General features: G+C 42.9%; 1 protein-coding gene across 3 annotated transcripts in view; it reads right to left on the bottom strand.

Moving 5' to 3' along the window:
• adcy3a (adenylate cyclase 3a) overlaps positions 1 to 20,407 on the bottom strand; it is a 51,062-nt gene that overhangs the window by 17,458 nt on the left and 13,197 nt on the right. For 2 of the 3 annotated variants that reach the window (XM_034288790.1, XM_010864245.4), the window contains 7 exons: positions 19,892 to 20,041; positions 10,726 to 10,868; positions 7,537 to 7,648; positions 7,154 to 7,281; positions 3,769 to 3,927; positions 3,050 to 3,215; positions 2,808 to 2,927 (listed from right to left, as the gene is read on the bottom strand). In XM_034288790.1, the coding sequence (XP_034144681.1) occupies positions 2,808 to 2,927; positions 3,050 to 3,215; positions 3,769 to 3,927; positions 7,154 to 7,281; positions 7,537 to 7,648; positions 10,726 to 10,868; positions 19,892 to 20,041 (978 nt within the window). The remainder of the gene's footprint in view (positions 1 to 2,807; positions 2,928 to 3,049; positions 3,216 to 3,768; positions 3,928 to 7,153; positions 7,282 to 7,536; positions 7,649 to 10,725; positions 10,869 to 19,891; positions 20,042 to 20,407) is intronic. The other variant, XM_010864246.4, reaches the window with a different exon arrangement.

The following is a 20,407-nucleotide window of genomic DNA, read 5'->3' as shown; positions in this document are numbered from 1 at the left end:
TGTGGGAAAATCCCAGTAGATCAGCACTTTCTGAAATACTCAACCCAACCCGTCTGGCACCAACATCAATGAACCATGAGACCAACACTTTACAAGTTGTGTTTTATACTACCGGTCAAAGGTTTTAGAACAAAACAATTTTTGCAGTTTCTATTGGAATTTATGCAGTTCAAGTCCAGTCAGTCCAACTGTTGGTTACCAAAAAGTAAAGAATAATGTAAATATAAAAAATAATGGGTTACCAACTTACAGCAATGGAAGTAAATTAAGCCTTGAAAGTTGATAATTCCTGTTGATTACTTACAAACCCTCTGTATAAAAGCAGCGTTGGAACAGACTGTTATTTTACCTTGTTAAGCATTATTTGGACAGCACTGTACTGAATTAAGTAGTATATTGCTTTTATAATGGCGAAAAAAGGGCAATTAACAAAGACACACATTATAACCCTTTAAAGTGTAGGAGAAATTGCAAAGAAAGCCAAGGTGCAAGTGAATACAGTTTCCTACACCATCAAAAGGCAATTGTAAACTGAAGGAAACTCTATCAGGAAGAGGTCTGGTAGACCCAAAGCCACAACAGAATCAGAAGACATGAGTCAACAGCTTGCTTGATAGGCGGCTCACAGCACAACAGCTTCAAACAACAGCTTAACATTGGTTGAAGTCTTGAATTCAATTGTAACAAGAAGACTTTAATATGCAGGTTGGCAGGTCAAGTGGGAGTAAGAAAGCCATTGCTAAGATGGAAAAGTTAGAAAGAGGCTTGTCCATTACGTACAGCCAGTAGAGTACTAAAAACTGAAAGGTCTTATGGACAGTTAATCAGAATAAAAAAAATAATTATTATTTGGTTAATCATGCAGGGTTTTTGTACACCGTCAACTAATAGAAAGGATGGTTCCACCAATTGTCAAACATGAAGGATTAAGTGTGATAGTCAGGGGCTCTTTTACTAGATCCAGAGTCAGCACACTGAACCACAACGTCTACCAAAGCATTTTGCAGCACCATGCAATATCCCATTGAGCTGGTTTGGGATGAACAGGGCAACAGGGTGAAAGCAAAGCAACCTACAAGTCTAATACATTTGTGGGACCTTCTGCAACAGTGTTGGAAAGAACTTTCCAAAAAATATTTGATGTCAATTGTAGAAAGAATGCCAATTCAGTGTTCAGCTGCTGTCTACCAAAGATGGCTACTTTGACGAGTCACAAATCTAGATAACATTTTGTTAAAAAAAATCTTCAATTATGCTTTCATGCTTTCATTTTAAACTGCTCAAAAAAATTAAGTGAACACGTAAATCACACATCGGGTCTTGATGAAGGAAAAATATTAAAGATAAAAATCTTTACTGTACTGTATTGTTTAATTAATTGAGAACAAAATGACATAATGGTCAATGGAAAACAAAACAACCAACCGATTGAGGGCTGGATTCAAACTGAATATCATCACGGCAACTCATGTGACTCAGTAGGGTGTATGGGCCCCATGTGCCTGTACGCATTCTCATCAACGTCTGAGCATGCTCCTGATGAGACAACGGATGGTGTCCTGGGGGACCTCCTCCCAGACCAGGCAGCATAATATTCACCACAGTGTCTTGAGACTCTTTCATGACTGTCATGTGCTCAGTGTGAACCTGCTCTCATCTGTGAAGAGAACGGGGCGCCAATTGTGGATCTGCCCATTCTGGTGTTCCCTGACGAAAGCTAATCGAGCAGCACGATGCAGGGCTGTGAGCAACGGTCCCACTAGAGGACATCAGGCCCTCATCCCACCCTCATGGAGTATGTTTCTGAAAGTTTGGCCAGGAACATGCACACCAGAAGCCCACCAGTGGTCATTTTGTAGGGCTCTGGCAGTGCTTCTCCTGTTGCTCCTCACACAAAAGAGCAGATACCGGTCCTGCTGCTGGGTTGATGCCCTTCTACGGCCCTGTCCAGGTCTCCACGTGTAATGACCCATCTCCTGGCATCTCCTTCATGCTCTTGAGACTGTACTTGAGACACAGCAAACCTTCTGACAACAACACATATGGATGTGCCATCCTGGAGGAGCTGGACTACCTGTCCTGAATGGGCTGCAGGTACTGCCTCATGCAACCAGTAGTGACAAGGACACTAGTAAAATTAGAGAGGAATCAGTCAGATAGGATAAGGAGACAGCAATTGTCTGTGCCCACCACTTGCAAAACCATTCCCTTTTTGGGAGTTGCCTTGCTGTTGCCTCTCCAGTGCACTTGTTGTCACTTTCATTTGCACCAAAACAGGTGACATTGATTTACAATCGTGTATGCTTCCTGACTGGAGAGATTGATATCCCTGAAGTTTAACTGACTTGTTGTTATACTGTGATGATGACGTGTTCCCTTAATTATTGGAGAAGTGTAAACTGGTCCAGCGGTCTAAGCCACTGTCTTCACAGCAAACATATGAGTGAGTTTGAATCTGACGAACTCATCCTTCAAGAAAAACTCTCCTAAGTCTTTCCACACTTGCCTCTGCAATTAAGCAAAACAATTCCTGAATACAAAAACTATGTAAATCCATCGGCGAGCTAGGTGAAATATATATATTTGTCCCTGAGCAAGTCATTTAACCCTTTACTTGCTAAAATAAGTTGTCTACTTTATAACTGTAAAAGCTCATTAACAAAATACAATGTCAAAAACAATGAGCTAATCATTTGAATAGGTGTGCTAATGCCAGACTGATACAAAGGCCTCTTTATATTGTGGACTACTGGAACCTTGACTCTTAATCTTCTGTGTCAGGGGTTACAGTTAAGGTCATAGGTTACCCGTGTGTCCAATTCCTCAGGTTCTTCTGGTGTGGTGCAGGCTGTGTGGACACTCCCATTGCAATCAGTGGTGTTGATTAACAGTGGAGAGTTCCCATTGGATGATGTCACGGACAGCTTCTGATAAGAAGAAATGGGACAGGAAGGAGAAGAGAGATCTATGAGGTGATGTAAGTTACGTCACCTCAAAGAAACTTAAATGTATATAGGCTATGTAACACCACATAGAAGGCAACACTCACCACCCCGTTGATGCCACTCTTTGCCAGGGGACCTTTCGGCACTACCACCAGGTAAGAGTCGATGCCCCTCTCCTTGAGGTACTCACAGCGGTCGCCCCCGTTCCCAGGCTCCATGTCAAACTCCCCATGCAGACACTCCATGGTGGCCTGTGAGATGTGTACACGCCTGCCACAAAAGGTCAGGGGTTAAGTCAGGGGTCAAGTAAATATTTAAATTTTACCTTTTTTGTAACAAAGTCAGCCTGAAACCTAGGTCTCTTAACACTGTGCCCTGTTATAACAAACAAATTGAACAGAACACATAGAACAATAAAAGTCAATTATGAAACATTATAAACGTTTTTCAAATATGTTTAATATAATTATATTTTCAGGGTACTAAAATGCTATTTACAATCATGTAAGTAGGAAATATTTCGGTCTATTTTAACAAAATCAGATACACATGTTACTATTTAAATAGTATTTAAATAGTATTTTAATACTATTTTGTATGCTGAAGTACAACATAAGTGGTTCCAAAATAATGCCCTTTCAGTACACAGTTTGTATGGGGGGCTAGGGGTCATTGCATAAGAGTAATAACTTACTGGACTAATGCCAAAACATAGTACTGTAATAATATATTGGACTGTAATAATGTAAGAATGATAACTTTCTTGGGACAGCTCATCGGGAAGGGCAAGGGGGGGCATGGGTCGAAACCAGTTAATTCTTACCCAGGTATCCCTCCAGCCTCCATCTTGTTGGCGACTGTGACGTCGGTTGACCAAACATCATACTGCCAACGCTTCTGCCCGAGCACCCCACCCAGAACGGTGCCGGTGTGTACCCCAACCCGCATGTCCACATCGGTCCCGGTTTTCTCCCGCACATACCTGCAAGACAGACATGGATCTCTGAAGAGCTTCCAATACACCTCATTAGGTCTGCTCTTACAAGTGCAAGTCAGTGCCAAAGTAAAAATACAAAGTACTTTGTTAGTGTCAAAATATGTTAGTGGCATAGGGTGCTCCAGTGGTCTAAACCGTTGCCTTTGTAGTGTAATGAAAGATTTTGGAAGCTTTGTGAAGCTGTCGTGTTGTCTGGCATCTTAACTCAGTGGGACATCCTAATCTCACACCAATGGACCCATTTGCATCATGAAAGGAATGGACATGCACGGTGGGGGTCAAGGTAGCCCCATCTCAGTCGAACCAGGTGTGAGGATGGACAATTCAACAGAGTAGAAGTATGACTTTCGTTGGATTAACTGCACTGATGTTTGGTCTTTTAATGTGTGACCCATAAAGGGATGAACTCTCCAATATGTTTCAATGGCGCACATGTTATGTATCGTTTGTTACAGGTAAATGTTTACTGGATGAAGAATCCTGCAAGACTAGCTTTGGATGGTGCAAGTCTAGCTTTGGATAGTGCTAATTGAATATATGTGACAGGGCGTGGAACCAAGCATGGACAGAGAGGCAGAGAGGAGATGTCGTGCACAGATGTTTAGAGTAGAAATAGGCAGTCTTGTAGTTGCCAGGCAGGCAGGGGTCAGAAAATAAATCTAGAGGTACAGAGGAATTGGCTGGTTGGAGGTCGGGGGCAGGCAAAGGTCGTAACGAGGTGGTCCACAAGGCAGAAGCACAGGGGGCAGGCAGGCTCGGGGTCAAGAACAGATGGGGTTCGGTAACTGGGAAGGCTGAGCAGAGAATGGGTAACGGGAAACAGGTAACTCAGGAGTAAACACTGGAAACACATGAAAAGACAATATGATCTGGCAGTGGGTGAACAGAAAACAGGCATAAATAGACAAGAGGTAACGGGAACATAGAGACACCTGGTGGGGGGGGGGGGGGGGGGGGGGATAGTGAGTCAGGTGAAACCAATCAGGGTGTGACAATATGTAAATGCCGGTTTCTTTGTTTTCATTGTTTTAGCCAATGTGAGGTGGTCCTGTTATAAATGCAATGAGGGAGCTTGGAATCGGTCTGTCTGGGTGGGATAAATAGGAAATCTTTAACAGAAAATCCTAGTACACTTTTGTGCTATAGTGTCTTAAATGCTTACTAAATGACCACCTGCCAAATATTGTATAGGTCCCCCTTTTTCTGCCTAAACATCCCTGATTCGTCCAGGCATGGACTCCACTAGACCTCTGAAGGTGTGTTGTGGTATCTGGCATCAAAACAATAGCAGCAGATCCTTTAAATATTGTAAGTTGCAAAGTGGGGCCTCTACGGATCGGACCTGTTCGTCCAGCACATCCCACAGATGCTCGAATGGGAATTTGGAGGCCAAGCTAACACTTTGAACTTGTTGTTGTGTTCCTCAAACTATTCCTGAAACATTTTTGTGGCAGGGTGCATAATCTTGGTGAAAGAGGCCAATGCCATCAGGGAATACCATTGTCATGAAAGGGAGCACATGGTCTGCAACAATGCTTAGGTCGGTGGTATGTGTCAAAGTTACATCCACATGAATAGCAGGACCCAAGGTTTCCCAGCAGAACATTGCACAAAGCATCACACTGCCTCCACCGGCTTGCCTTCTTCCCTAGTGCCTTGTGCTCTCCAGGTAAGTGACGCACACGCACCCGGCCATCCACCTGATGTAAACAAAACATGATTCATCAGACCAGACCACCTTCTTCCATTGTTCTATGGTCCAGTTCCCACTGTAAGCGCTTTCGGCAGTAGACAGGGGTCAGCATGGGCACGCTGACTGGTCTGCAGCTACACAGCCCCATACATAACAAACTGCCGTGCACTGTGTGTTCTGACACCTTTCTATCAGTACCAACATTAACTATTTCAGCAATTTCAGCTCCAGTAGCTCGTCTGTTAGATTGGACCACACAGGCTAGCCTTCTCTCCTCATGTGCATCAAGGAGACTTAGCCACCCATTACCCTGTCACCGGTCCACTTTCGATAGGTACTGACCACTGCAGACCGGGAACACCACACAAGGGCTACAGTTCTGGAGATGCTCTAACCCAGTCGTCTAGCCATCACAATTTGATCCTTACACTTGCCCATTTGTCCTGCTTCTAACACATCAACTTTGAGGACAGAATGTTCTCTTGCTCCCTAATATATCCCACCCACTGACAGGTGCCATGACAATGAGATTAACAGTGTTATTCACTTCTCCTGTCAGTGGTCGTAATGTTATAGCTGATCAGTGTATTTAGTAGACTGTTGAGAGGACGTTGAATCGTGTTGGTGTGTAACTATGTTTTGTATTGTAACTTTATTACTTGAATGGAATCAAATGTATTACTTTGGAATATAGATGGCATACTATGGCATTCCTCGTTCATCTCCATACACAAGCTTGTAGGGCTACTGGTAATTAAACACACATAAGTCTAAGCAACCAGACTTGGTGTCCCTGAGGCCTGGATTTTCGAAGCAGTCTGGTTAGGCCAGGAACACATGACATAGTCTAGTCATCCCTGAGTCGTGGGCATATTAACCTTCTGTTAGCCCCAGGAATACATGCCATTTTACTGTATGGTTTATGTTAAATGACCTACACCTTATGGGCACTTATGATAACTGATATAGGCACATTCACATACGTAAACCAAAGTGATCTTTTAAATGTTTGGCTTGTGACGAAAAATGTGCTACCTTTTTTAAGAAATTCCAGCATATCATGGTCATTTATGATTGCCTATGTTTACAAATAATATGGAGTCAGATTATTAGATATTAAATTATCACGTAGGTCATAGATTCTCTCTGCACTCATTTTCCTACCTGTCTACTCAGTAGCATTCGAAGGGGTTAACCTTTATCCCCCGTGCTACACCTTCGGTTCCCATGGATTACACAAACCTGCTGCTCTTTCAGCAAAAACTCTCTTCTACATTTCACCACTTGCCTGTCCAATAAAGCACAAAGTGCCTAAAACAATAATTTATTTTTAAAAGCGTATGTTGAATATATGAACATACTTTATACTGTGCGAAAAACATTTAGCCTGATAATTTCACATGCTGAAAATGAGTCAGACATTAACAGTAACTGGATCTACAGCAGCATGTCCACTGAGATGTGGCCCAAGACAAAGCACACTGCATCCAGTCCCCATTTCCATTGGCTGCTACTCACGAGATGGCCTCCACCATGGCCAGGCCCATCATGATGGAGCAGGCAGCATGGTCCTCCCTGTATTCTGGCAGGCCACAGATGCAATAGTAGCAGTCCCCCAAGATCTTTATTCTCAGCTGGTGGTATTTCTACACACACACACACACACACACACACACACACACACACACACAAAGAAATACACATGCTGTATAGTTAGGTGGTAACGAGATTAGAACAATTAAAGAAGTAATTAGTTGTAAGTTATGATGAGAATATTTCTGCAAAATAACTTGAATCTGTGAATATAAGTGTGTAAGAGATAACTAAAAGACTATTCTGAATACATGCAAGCAGTCAGTTCATTATAGTCAGTAAGTAATACATGTTTGAGAGTGACTCACAGCAGCCAGCTTGTCAAAACGGGCAAACAGTTCATTGAGGAGCTTGACCAGCTCATGGGCACTGCATGAAGATGACAGCTGGGTGAATCCCACAATGTCTGCAAACAAAATACTGCAGGAGAGAAGGGATACTCATTCATGGGTATTTCATTTGTTTTACTATTCTCCATACTGTAAAATAACAGAAAACATCAAAACTATGAAATAACACTACATCATGAAGTTGGCTGGCTACTTTGTGAAATGTATAAATGTATTTTGATTTGTTTACCTTTTTTGGTTACTAAATGATTCCATGTGTAATTTCAGTTATCTTTACTATTAGATATCTTCCTTATCATTCTATAATACAATTAATCAGTGTTTTAATTGTTTTGTGTGCTAGGTAATCAAATATGCAATATTCAGGAATAAAAATGTATAAACCTCAAATTAAATTGATTGTTAGGGTCAGGTTAACCATCAGGCCTGATTTGTACAAACACTACGTAAATATAAACCTGACTTACTTTGGCACTTGCCATCACATAGAAAATGCCAGAACACAAGTTCCGAAATAACATATACAATGATGCAATTACATAATGTGCTGTTTGAATGTAGTATGTGAAACTCTTTGGGCAATTATAGTAATTTTTTGTGGCGACCATGAAATCTTTATTTAATCAGAACCAATATTTATCTGACATTACAGTTATATAGTTATCAATTCCATATGTTGGAAATCATACATGAAGTCTATTTTTGTATTTTTCTAAGAATTAGTGCACAACAATAAGTGAACCCCAAGATGCATTTTTTAAATTAAGTAGAATCTGGCGAGTAAATAAATGGGTCCCAAATTAATCAATCAAAGGAGGGATTTTTAGGAAACCGATGGGACTCTGATAGAGACAAGAAACCTGGTCAGTTTGGTGTTTCCATCCACGTGAATGCAAAAAACCATGCCAAGCCTCATCAGTCCACTGTACTGCAAACAATTCTCCTCTGGTGTAACTCATTGCCAACACATGATCGTGTATACGATATTACCAACAATATCATCGTAATATTATAAATAGCAATCCCCATAGGTAATGAGTAAGGTACGCAGTACCGATCCCTGAGTCGTGGGCATATTAACCTTCTGTTAGCCCCAGGAATACATGCCATTTTACTGTATGGTTTATGTTAAATGACCTACACCTTATGGGCACTTATGATAACTGATATAGGCACATACACATACGTAAACCAAAGTGATCTTTTAAATGTTTGGCTTGTGATGAAAAATGTGCTACCTTTTTTAAGAAATTCCAGCATATCATGGTCATTTATGATTGCCTATGTTTACAAATAATATGGAGTCAGATTATTAGATATTAAATTATCACGTAGGTCATAGATTCTCTCTGCACTCATTTTCCTACCTGTCTACTCAGTAGCATTCGAAGGGGTTAACCTTTATCCCCCGTGCTACACCTTCGGTTCCCATGGATTAGACAAACCTGCTGCTCTTTCAGCAAAAACTCTCTTCTACATTTCACCACTTGCCTGTCCAATAAAGCACAAAATGCCTAAAACAATAATTTATTTTTAAAAGCGTATGTCGAATATATGAACATACTTTATACTGTGCGAAAAACATTTAGCCTGATAATTTCACGTGCATAGGTAATGAGTAAGGTACGCAGTACCGATCCCTAACCACAAAGGAAACACAGAACCAAACAGGTGGAGCCAGGGGTTGTGGGTGAATTTGAACCTGCAGGCTAGGATGACCATCAGCATATCAGACTGTAACCTGACATTTATATAGACCCACTACCACTCAGGTTTCATGGCTGAACTGGCCACTCTAATTCAACATTGCTAATGACAGTGCCACAAGCACCTTGCATGAAGGTGCTCACATTTTTGCACACATAAAAGATTTCTGATAAATTAACCACTTCTGTTAAATAAACCACGTATCACCTATTTATCTGTGTGCATCCTTCATTAGGAATGTCTATTACAAATTGAAAACATTTTATAAAATATTTAAATATTTGATTTCCCTGTACAAAAAGTAAATAAATACAAAATATATTATCGTTATTAAGTTACTGAACACCTCTATAAAAATAGTTGTTGATGCATAACATATATCCTCTCATGTCTAAGTTAACATCAGTGATATGACCATCAGAAAGAAGATGGACAATAATAAAATTCATAGAATCCTTATTTAGAGTTTGGCAAAAAAACTACATAAAAAATACAAAAAAACACAGCAAGAGTTCTGGAATAATGGTCTATGGACAGATGAATAAAAAGCGGAACCTTTTGGGGCATGTTGGCCCTAAACACTGTATTTGAATGAATTTGGACATGGAATTTGAAAATCTTATACCAACGGTCAAAAATGGTGGTGGCAGTCTCATGGTTTGGGAATGCTTTGCTGCATCAGAACCTGGATAGCTTGTGATCATTGAAGGAACAGTCAATTCTGCACATCAGAGAGGTACGCACTGATTAAATACTGGCATCGGAAATGCACACGATACTGGTAAAGAAATATGGGATCAGTCAACAGCAAGTCTATATAATGTGCCACAAACACAACTTGTTGATGACGAGCAGACCAGAAACATGCAGGCAATACTTAGTAAACTCAACATCATAATAACGTCTGCTATCTGGAATTACTTTGAAGTTGAAACAACCCCTGGTAAAACTGAAAGTTGCTAACTTTTCAAAGCAATTGTTTCAAGGAATGACAGTAGAGAAGCTTAAGCTAGCTAACCCCAGTTACTAACACTAGCCAGCTTTTAAGTCAAGTCAATGTGAATCAGCAAGGAAAAAGTGATTTTGGTGCATTCCTAGTGTCAGAGAAATCCACACGAGAATGTCAGTCCATCCATTAGTAAGCTTTAGCTGATGCGAAAATAGTCCAAAACACAGTCTTGAAGAACAAGAAAGTAAAAGTTATTTGGAATGGCCTAGTCACGGTGCACACCTAAACCCCATTGAGATCTTGTGGCAGGACCTGAAATGAGCAGTTCTAAACACATACAAATGTCACAGAGTTAAAGCTGTTCTGTATGGAGGAGTGGGACAAAATTCCTCTATGCAAGAGTTATAAGTGACTTATCATTAACTATATCCATTCTCCTACCAGCAAAGCCACACGGTAGCTACGGACTAATCGGGTGTTTAGTGTCTTACCTGACGTTTTCGTGACGGTACATATACATGGTGTTAAACTGCTGCATCTCCTTCTGTCCAGTCTGACTTGCTTCTTTTTTCTTCATGTCCTGCAACATCTCATCTGCTATGTGCTTGGGAAGGATAGACAGCAATAGGCGCTCCTATGGGGAAATTGTGGGGTTTGAATACCTTACGGGGAGACATTCTAGATTCAAAACTAACAATATACAGAGCATTGCAAATTTACTGAGACCCCTTACCAATATTCTCTCATATTACTTAATTACAAATAGTACTTTGAAATGTTGGTCTGTTTGACATTTTGTTTTAGATCACTTAAATTCAGAAGCAATGACAATGAAGGGACATTGGTTTTATGTTTGGAAATATTTATGAGAACATTTTAAATATAAATGTTTCTTGCATACTCAACCCCTGTGCTGTGGAGACTCCCAGTATATAATGATTAAAGAACCTGCCCTAATTAGGACATAAATTCCTTACCCCTTGGCCTCAACCTGTGAGCCAAATAAAGTTGCTCAAATATTTTCTGGATTTAAAAAAATATACTGTTTAAAAGACCATTGTGTATCTGAAAAAGCAAATTAGAGGTTAAAGAAAAAAATCCCTATTTTAGGAAAAGGGTACAAATAAATCTCAAGTCTCATAATGACCATAAACATATTTTTCTTTTTAAACTCATCAGTCTATTCTTGTTCTGAGAAATGAAGGCTATTACATGCATGAAACTGCCAAGAAACTGAAGATCTTATACAACTTGTGTAGTACTCCCTTCACAGAACAGCGCAAACAGGCTCTAACCAGAATAGAAAGATGGGAGGCCCCACTGTACAACTGAGCAAGACAAATACATTAGTGTCCAGTTTGAGAAACAGATGATTCACAGCTCCTCAATTTGCAGCTTCATTAAATAGTCCTTGCAAAACACCAGTCTCAATATCAACAGTGAAGAGGTTCACTACAGGATGCTGGCCTTCTAGGCACTGCCAAAAAAAGTCACTCAAAACTCAATGCTCAAACAACTAGACTTGAGAGATCACCTTGAATGAACTGCAGAGTTCAGTAGCTGGCATTAAAGTAATAGTGTACCGGTCACCAATATCAAGAGCTCAGCATAAAATTGGCCTGTTTTGGAGGGTTCCAAGAAAAAAAGTCATTACTCAAAAACTTCTCAAAGCATGAAAGTGACCCAACTGCAACATAGGAAAAGGGTTTGGGGTTAAATGAGACTAAGGAAGAGCTTTTTGGCCAAATCTCAAAGCGCTTTAAGGATAAATCAACAGTGATTTTTTTCCAAGGAAGGGGCATATTCACAGTGTGCACGACGGGGTATATTATCAGGAATAATGCAATGTATTAAAAAACATCAAATTGTAAATAAAATCAGCAAATCCTATTTCTGACAACAGTTAAACCGTCCTAAGCAGCAATCAGGTCATGCAATTGTTTTGCAATTGTCTCATTACTAAACTTAGCAGAAAAATCCTTCCCACAATTCCATCAGGCCAACAGATTCATGGATTCGCTTGTTGATCATGAAAGGGGAGAGGAAAATAAATATTACACATTTCACGCTACTTTCAATATGTTTGATGTCAGCCATAGTGTAAACCATTCCACAACACACACCATCCTTACAGTGAAGAATGGTGGTGGCAGCATCATGCTATGGGGATTCACATCAACAGGGACTGAGCAACTTGTTAACATGAAATTAATAATAAATGGAGCAAAATACTGCAAACAAGTCTATTTAAAAAGTAGTTTGGGAGAATTTTCAAGTTGTAACAGGAGAATGAAACCAAGCACAAGGCCAAAGGCACATGCAAATGTCTGAACAAAAATGGTTAATGTCCTCCAGTAGCCCAAAGTTCTGATCTCAGTACCATTAACAAGATGTAGAACTATTTGCAGTGCATAAGCATCCTTCAACCAACCTAAACAACCTGGAGCAATTTTGCCCAGAAAAATGCATTAAAATCACTCTGACACTGTGTGCAAAGTTGGTACATAGCTGTAAATAGCATTCCCAAAAAACGTAAAGCTGTGTACCTCACTCAAAACGTTCCTTTTCAACTTTTTTGGAAAGGAAAGAAAAAGGTACAGGGGTCTCTTCATTTTTTCCGGAGCTGCATTCCATTACAATATTGTTGTGGGTTTAAGTGTTTAAAAAGGAAATATCAAACAGAATGGAATGTAATTCTGTAATATGAAATAACTGGTCAGGGGTCTGAATTTTTTTTGCAAGGCACTGTATACATAATTGCACACATAACTGACAATGGAAAGGGATGTCATTGTGCTTCATTGACAACAGAATAATTGAAGATTCAATGACTTGATCAAAACACTTTCCATAATTAAGCATCTACTTCTGAAACATACCTACTTCTATGACCTTTTACGAACTCGAACTGGTCTGAGTAAGAAAACCAAAAATCAATACCATAATTACCGTCAACATGTAAAACAGACTGCCATGTGCTCAAACAACACATAGAGGCCAGAATCCCTTACAGAACAGAGACATGGTATAAATTGATCCTTACAAATAGAAATGTGTTGTAAAGACTTTCCCCAGAACAAGACAGTGGGTCATGAAATTTGGGATGTTCTTGGGACATTTGCTAGGATTACAATCAAATGGTATACATGGTTATTTAAAAACATCTCAGTACAGATGTTAGACAGGTTTAGCCGAAATATATACCCATCACTATATTATACAGGCATATCATACGTTCACTCTGTAAAAAAAAAGAAGGCCCTTTTCACAAGTCTGATTGGCCTTAAACTACGTCACTCACTCATCACTACATAAGCAATCACACATCTGAACCATTCCCCGTACCCCCCAAAGACCATAAACATGGGAAAACACCAATTAGTCAGGAAAACAAAAGCTTTGAGTACAGATCCACACACTTCTGAAGGAAAGAAAAACAAATAATGTCTCAGGGTTTAGCCATGCTCTTATCAAAACCCAGATGGAGAGAGACAGAAACGGGAAAGCAAGTCAGCAGTGTGATTACAGCTGACATCGTCTCAGGAGGCTGGTCGTCATGGTAACCTGCTGCAACCGGATGCTCCTTGATTGGCTGGCGGCCCTTGTCTCTCAGCAGCCAGTGCTTCTCTATTAGTATTCTAGGAGTTTCTCCTCTCATGGTCTCATCAACCTCTCTCTCGCTCTTCCTGTGTCTCCCTCTTTCTCTCCCATACACACACACACACACACCTTTGCACCCTACTTCCCTTCCACTATAATCATGCCTTTCTTCAAACCCACCTCCCCCTCCCCCTCTCTCTCCCACCACCCGTCTCCCCCTCTCTCTTCCCCTCCTTCTCTCTCCCCCACCCTGTCTCCCAATCTCCCTCACTCCCTCTCCCATAAATAGTAGCAATCAAGAATGCCCAATGGCTACAGCTGTGAGACGGGGGAGGAATGGGGAAATGACTGCTGACAGAGCTAACTCCAACAGTCATACACCAGACAAAGACCAAATTTGCACAAGCTCGTGTACACACACACACACACACACACACACGTGTCAACTGCCATAGCTCACACGTGCATGACACAAACACAGAGGTGTTTGAACCATCTTGTTGTAAGTGTTGGGTATGGCAGGGTTCAACATTAACGATGGCCTATTGGCCTGGTGCCAGTAAGACCTGATGTCGGGCCAGCAGACAAAGACAGTCACTGGCCCGGGAGGGGCTGTGCTCAATTTCCCAAATTAAATTCATAGTATCGTATTAAAACATTTGCTTGTCATCTATATAACGGTTACCCCTCATTCACACATAAGCGGCATGCCATTGTTGATAGCGGAAGCGCTCCATTGCTAGCCATTCAAAAAAAAAATCTGGAGCTCCGCCCCCTAGAGGGGCTTTAGCTCCTAGTGGTTTACTCTGGCCGGGTCCGCAGCCGTACTGAATACTCATTATGCAAGATGCGACAGCCAATCAGGGCACGCCTACCCTTATATAGGACCCGTGAGCCCAGAGAATGCCCTCCATTTCTATTCAGCTTAAATTTGCTGAGTGTCTACTGATTACGAATTTATTTGGCTTCAGCCTGAGAATTTTTGTCGTCTGCATTCTTTAGTGGGACGTCTCACTATGAAGACATTTTTAGCAGCTGCTTGCTGTTGTGCAGACCTGTCACTGGATCAGGACCCTCACCGTTCATGTGTTTCCTGCCTGGGACTGGCTCACGCTGGCGAGGGTCTCACCAACCCCCTGGCTTGCTCCTCCTGCGCTGCTTTGTCCCTCTCTACACGTGTTAGAGAGGGCAAACTTTTACGAACAGGCAGTGGACGTCTCCGCCATGTTGGATTCTAGCAGAGACAACGACAAGATGTCTGAGGAGGAAGCTCATAAGCAGGACCCGAACATGAATTGTGGTGGCGGGTCTTGCACTTCTCCCTCTCTTGCCCTGCGGCTATCTGGTATCCAGAGAAGATGCAGTTGTTGGCGGACCGCCTGTGGTCGGTTCCACTCAGACAGGATGCACTGTCCCAAGTGGAGAACTTGATTCTACAACCTCCATCGTTGTCAGGAACTCTCAGGGTCTGGCTCCTGAGCGGGACAGGCTTTTGAATAGGGGTGTGTCCGCTGTCGTTGTCCGCACCATCCAGGGTGCTAGGGCAGCGTCTATGTCAAAATTGTATTCCACTCGCTGGAATATGTTTGCGTCGTGGTGCACGCAGAGGTCCGCGGACCCTTCGTGTTATCCTGTGGAGGAGATTCTGTAATTTCTGCAGTATCTCTTTGATATGGATAGGTCTCCTTCGACCATCCGTGGATACGCATCGGCCATCTCTGCGTGTCATGAGGGCTTTGCTGGAAACACAGTTTTCAGCCACCCTCTCCTCCGCAGTTTCCTTTTGGGTATGCGCTGTCTGCGCCCGATGGCCAGGCTGGGCGCTCCGCAATGGTACCTTGCTAAGGTGCTGGGCGCTCTCTGTGAACCCCCATTACAGCAGTGTTCTCTTAAGTTGCTCTCCCTTAAGACTGCCTTGCTCATCGCTTTGTGCTCTGCTAAGCGAGTGAGTGATCTCCGTGCGCTCTTGTTGCACCCGGGCTGCCTGGCTATCAGACAGAGGCTATCAGACAGAGGCTCCACTGTCTGTGTCCGGTACACGCTCTCGCCCCTTACGTAGAGTGCACCAAGTCTCCCCAGCTGTATATTTGCTATTCGGATTCCCGGTTGGGTCGTCCACTTTCTAAGCAGCGTCTCTCCCACTGGCTTTGCGACTGCATCACTTTGGCATACGGGGCGTCTGGTTCTGTCGTTCCGGAGGGTCTCCGTGCACACTCCAAGCGAGGTGTTGCAACCTCCTCTGCCCTTTTCCACGGGGTCAGGGTGGATGACATTTGCGCTGCGGCGTCTTGGTTGTCGCCTTCGGCGTTCATGCGTTTCTATTTACTAGATGAGCCTCCGTCATCCCTCGTTCATTCAGTTCTCAGTGCTGCTGCCCGAGATCTCAGAATTTAGCTAGGGAATTTTGTGCTTTGCCTTGATTCTATCTTTCCCTAACAGTACAGAATCCAGAAGCCTGCTTGGTTCAGGGGTATTGTCATTGCCTGTCAATACTCTTGGTGCGGGTTTGCCTCCTCCTTGGGGCTTTCCTTATATACAAGTTTTTGTATCCCCATGCCCCTCATCTCGTGATGTGTGGCGCATTAGTGTTTTTGTTGTGCTTATGTGGAACGGATACGTTTGACCTTGTCAGCTATCGGGGATGTTTTGTCTTGGGGTTTTAGGGGACGGGTTCTACTGGACCCTGCAAACCTTGCTGGTCGGTCTGGCAGGGAGTAAATCCTTGGCTTGCTCGCTCCGCCATGAACCACTAGGAGCTAAAGCCCCTCTAGGGGGAGGAGCTCCACAACATATAACGTTAGTTCCGGAGTTACATTCCCGGTAACTAACGACTTCCCTCTCCGGAGTCCGCTCCTTCAAGCGGGACCGCAGAGCTGACTATTTCCTTCTCCGCCGCAGAAACCCAATCAGAACACAGCGGAAAACCAATAGGAAAGCTTGTAGGAGGTACTACAATACTGAATAGTCCATAACCTAACCAAAACATCTGATGAACACCTAATTTCTAACAGGCGAGTTATGGTGAGCATACGAAACAGACGTTTGGTCACACGTTCAGAGCGTCACCGAAGAGGCCGGTCTGGGAGAGAGGAGCGTTGATCAGTCCAACCAGTCAACCTCCTTCTGCGATGAGAGAGACAACCAAAGATGTCTTTGCCCCAACACAGAGCTAGCCATGGTGCATCCCACACAGACGGTCTGGGCCTGGTTAAGGTGCCGGATGGCCTTCAGGTAACTGGCAATCTCCCCAGTCTCACATAAGGAAAGGGTTGAAGCGCCGTTGATGATCTCCGCAGCCGTGGAGGCCAAAATGCAAACGTTGTTAGAAGCCACCAAGGCCTGTGCTCCGAACATGTGGGTCTTATTCAGCAGTTGCACCAGCAGCTTGTCCTTAAGCGAGGGGAGAGCAGGTTTCTTCCCATGCCAACCGATGCTGGCCAGCGTCTGTTCTGGGGGGGGCAGCAGTGTTGATAGCGAGCTGCCTACCCAGGCTGACCAGACGGGGACTGTCTACTGTGGTGTAATGTACTATACAGGGTGCTAGGGCTGCGTCTACCTCCAAACTGTACTCCATTCGTTGAGACATGTTTGTGACTTGGTGTGATTGGGCATCTCTGTGCTGCCCTGTTTAGGAGATTCTGTCTTTTCAGCAGTATCTGTTCGATATCTGTTCGACAGAGACTTCTACTATTAGGGGCTACGCCTCCACAATTTCTGCCTGTCATAGGGGATTTGAAGGAAACACTGTTTTCAGCCATCCTTTGATTTGTTGTTTCCTTTTGGGTACGTACTGGTTGGGCCCTGTTTTTAGACTAGATGCTCCCCAAAGGGATCTACCCAGAGTGCTCAGCGAGTCTCTCTTCGAACCCTTGGATCAAAGCCTGTTGAAGATTCTCTCTATGAAGAAGGCCCTACACCTCGTTTTGTGTTCTGCTAAACGGGTGAGTGATCTACGTGTGCTGTCTGTGCGCCCTGGCTGCCTGTCTATTAAGGGAGATCTTAGCAGTGCTACGCAAATCTGTCGTTCATGCCCAAGGTTATTACAAACTCTTATCGATCAAGGGTGATTGAGTTACAGGCTGGGGGAGCATGTTTTTCTGTGGCTCAGGTGATCCAGCAGCAGTGTCTCTCAATTCCACGACTAAGGTTTGAGTCCGGCTTGGGATTCACTTTACATGTATTATTCCGCATATGCCTCTTTTGCTGTGTATTCTCTTTCCCTTTTAAGTCCAGTGGTCTGGCGGGATCGTTCCAGTCCCTTTTTATGACCCAGGCTAAATTTTTGTTGAGTTTTTGTTACAGTTTTTTTTGTTACAGCCTTTTGGCGTGCTGACTCCCTACAGCTCTGTGGTCTAGTGGAATTGTGCAGTGTCTCTTAATTCTGTGACCTGGGGTAGATTCTCTTAATTTTGTGACCTGGGTTAGATTCTCTATTGGGGATTATTGTTTTAGGCCTTTCCTTTGCAGTCTCATGCAAATTTGCATTGCCTGTGAGATGGGGATTGCCTGTTGTATTCTTTACGCATTCCATTTTGCACTTTGCTCCTTCCTGCTATTGGCAGGAAGTGAGCGTTGTGTTTTTAGGGCTGGGGGATAGTCTTGTTAGACTGGACCCCGCGGGTCATGCTAGATTCCTTTTTGGGTCTTGCAGCGAGTACATCTTGGCTCACTTGCTGACATATAATGTTAGTTACAGGGAACGTAAGTCCAGTTACATGAGCAGAGCGGAGTCCCCTAGACCTGATACCCTGCCTGAAGAAATTATCGGGAGGATGTGTAAGGGCATGCTCAGGTACTTATAGGGGCGTGTCCCGATTGGCTGAGCTATGTGCATAATTAATTTTCAGTAATGGCCGATGACGCAGCGGGGTAAACAACAAGGAGCTAAGCCCTCTAGGGGGCTCTGCTCCACTCATATAACTGGAGTTACATTCCCGGTAACTAACGCTGATGCCTCAGGAACCTGGATAGATGGTATTCCCCAAGGTCGTGAAAACCAGGCCAGTCCTCGCTCTTTCCATTGTCCGGGCTCAGCAAGCTCCTTCGAGGATCGTGCTGGCTTCTTGCTGCCCCCGCCAGCCTCCGGAAAGGCTGGAACCAGCTGGCACTGAACTAGGTCCCACGCCAGAACCCCCTCTGTCTCATCCTTGTCAAACTCGGTATACTCTGCTTCTGAGTCATCTGACAAGAGGGAGTCCCATCCCCATTCTCCCTTCCAGTTATACTCCCCTCTCGTCTGTGACATTGGAGGGGAGTAGCTGAAATATGCGCTGAGATGCCAAGCTTCCTCCTGCTGTTTCCTTTACTTTTTGGGTTGGACATGTCAGGGTTGTGTAGCGGTGGAGTGGAGGAACCAGGCGCAGGCAGAGTGGCAGTCAATGTGATATTTTAATATAAATAAACACGAGCATGTAAACCAAACTAAATGAAAAGCAAAAGCTCTAACAAACCGAAAACACTCACCACTGACTTTCAAATACTGAACAGGGAACAATGACCGACAAGTGAGGGGAGCAGAGCAGAAACATATAAACACATACTAATGACTGAATTGGGATCTGGTGTGAGTGATGATTGGAGACAAGACAGAAAACAAGTCCGGAATATGTTCGAGGATGAAAGGAAACCGGGAGATGACAGAGCTGTCCCTCACCTCACCGTCACAATGCTACCATAAATATATTAACTCCATTATTTTATATTCATGTTTTTATGTCACATCAAATAAGCAAGCATTTTCATGAAAATATGATAATAATATTTATAGTAGCTAATATTTTGATAACCATTTATTAAAAAGTAATGATGTGTGTTGCATTATATTATGTTTGTTTTTTTATTCAGTTCAGGCTAGTAAAATTACAGTCCAGACCAGTAGATTTCAGACCAAGTGAGAAAAAAAGTTAGCATGGGTCCCTGCATTTGGAACAAAATATTGCTTGAAAATTAACCTAAAAGGTTGGAATCACACATTCAAACCAGGGCACTACCAGGGCCATTCAATCTGGAACAATGTTGTCTATCAAATATATTCTCCTCAGAGTGTGACGGTCCCACCTGTTGCTGGCTCTGTTCCTCCAGATTCAGTTTGACCTCCAGGGACTGCCGCGCTTCCAGGAAGGCCTTACGGTGTTTCCGGTCAGCCATGTAGTAGGACATGACCCCCACAGTGATGGCACACACATAGATCACGATGTTGGCCAGCAGCTGGAAAATGTCAGAAATTATACATACACACACAATTCAGTGTATCGTGTGAGAGACAGTAGATCAAAATAATTGGGTGTACGGTTGGATTCATAAAAATAAAATGACTTACTGAAAAGTGGCGAGCAACATCAATATTTTTCTTGTTTGGAACAGTTAGTTGACTGTATTTGACCTACTGGAACAGCACACAAACTAATAGCATATAAACTGCAGGACGTGTGCTGCTCAATTAACTAACAGGGGTCAGGGCTTGGTGTGTAGGGGACGCAGTGGCAGCAGAAAAAATAAATAAACCTGATGTAAACTATAAAACAGTTATTAACATTTTGCAATACTGATATTTCATGTTAATATTGCGATTTG

Source organism: Esox lucius, chromosome 20, assembly GCF_011004845.1.
Source record: "Esox lucius isolate fEsoLuc1 chromosome 20, fEsoLuc1.pri, whole genome shotgun sequence".
NCBI lineage: Eukaryota > Metazoa > Chordata > Actinopteri > Esociformes > Esocidae > Esox > Esox lucius.
The sequence above is the reverse complement of the archived record's forward strand: the minus strand, read 5'-3'. Positions and strand labels throughout refer to the sequence as shown.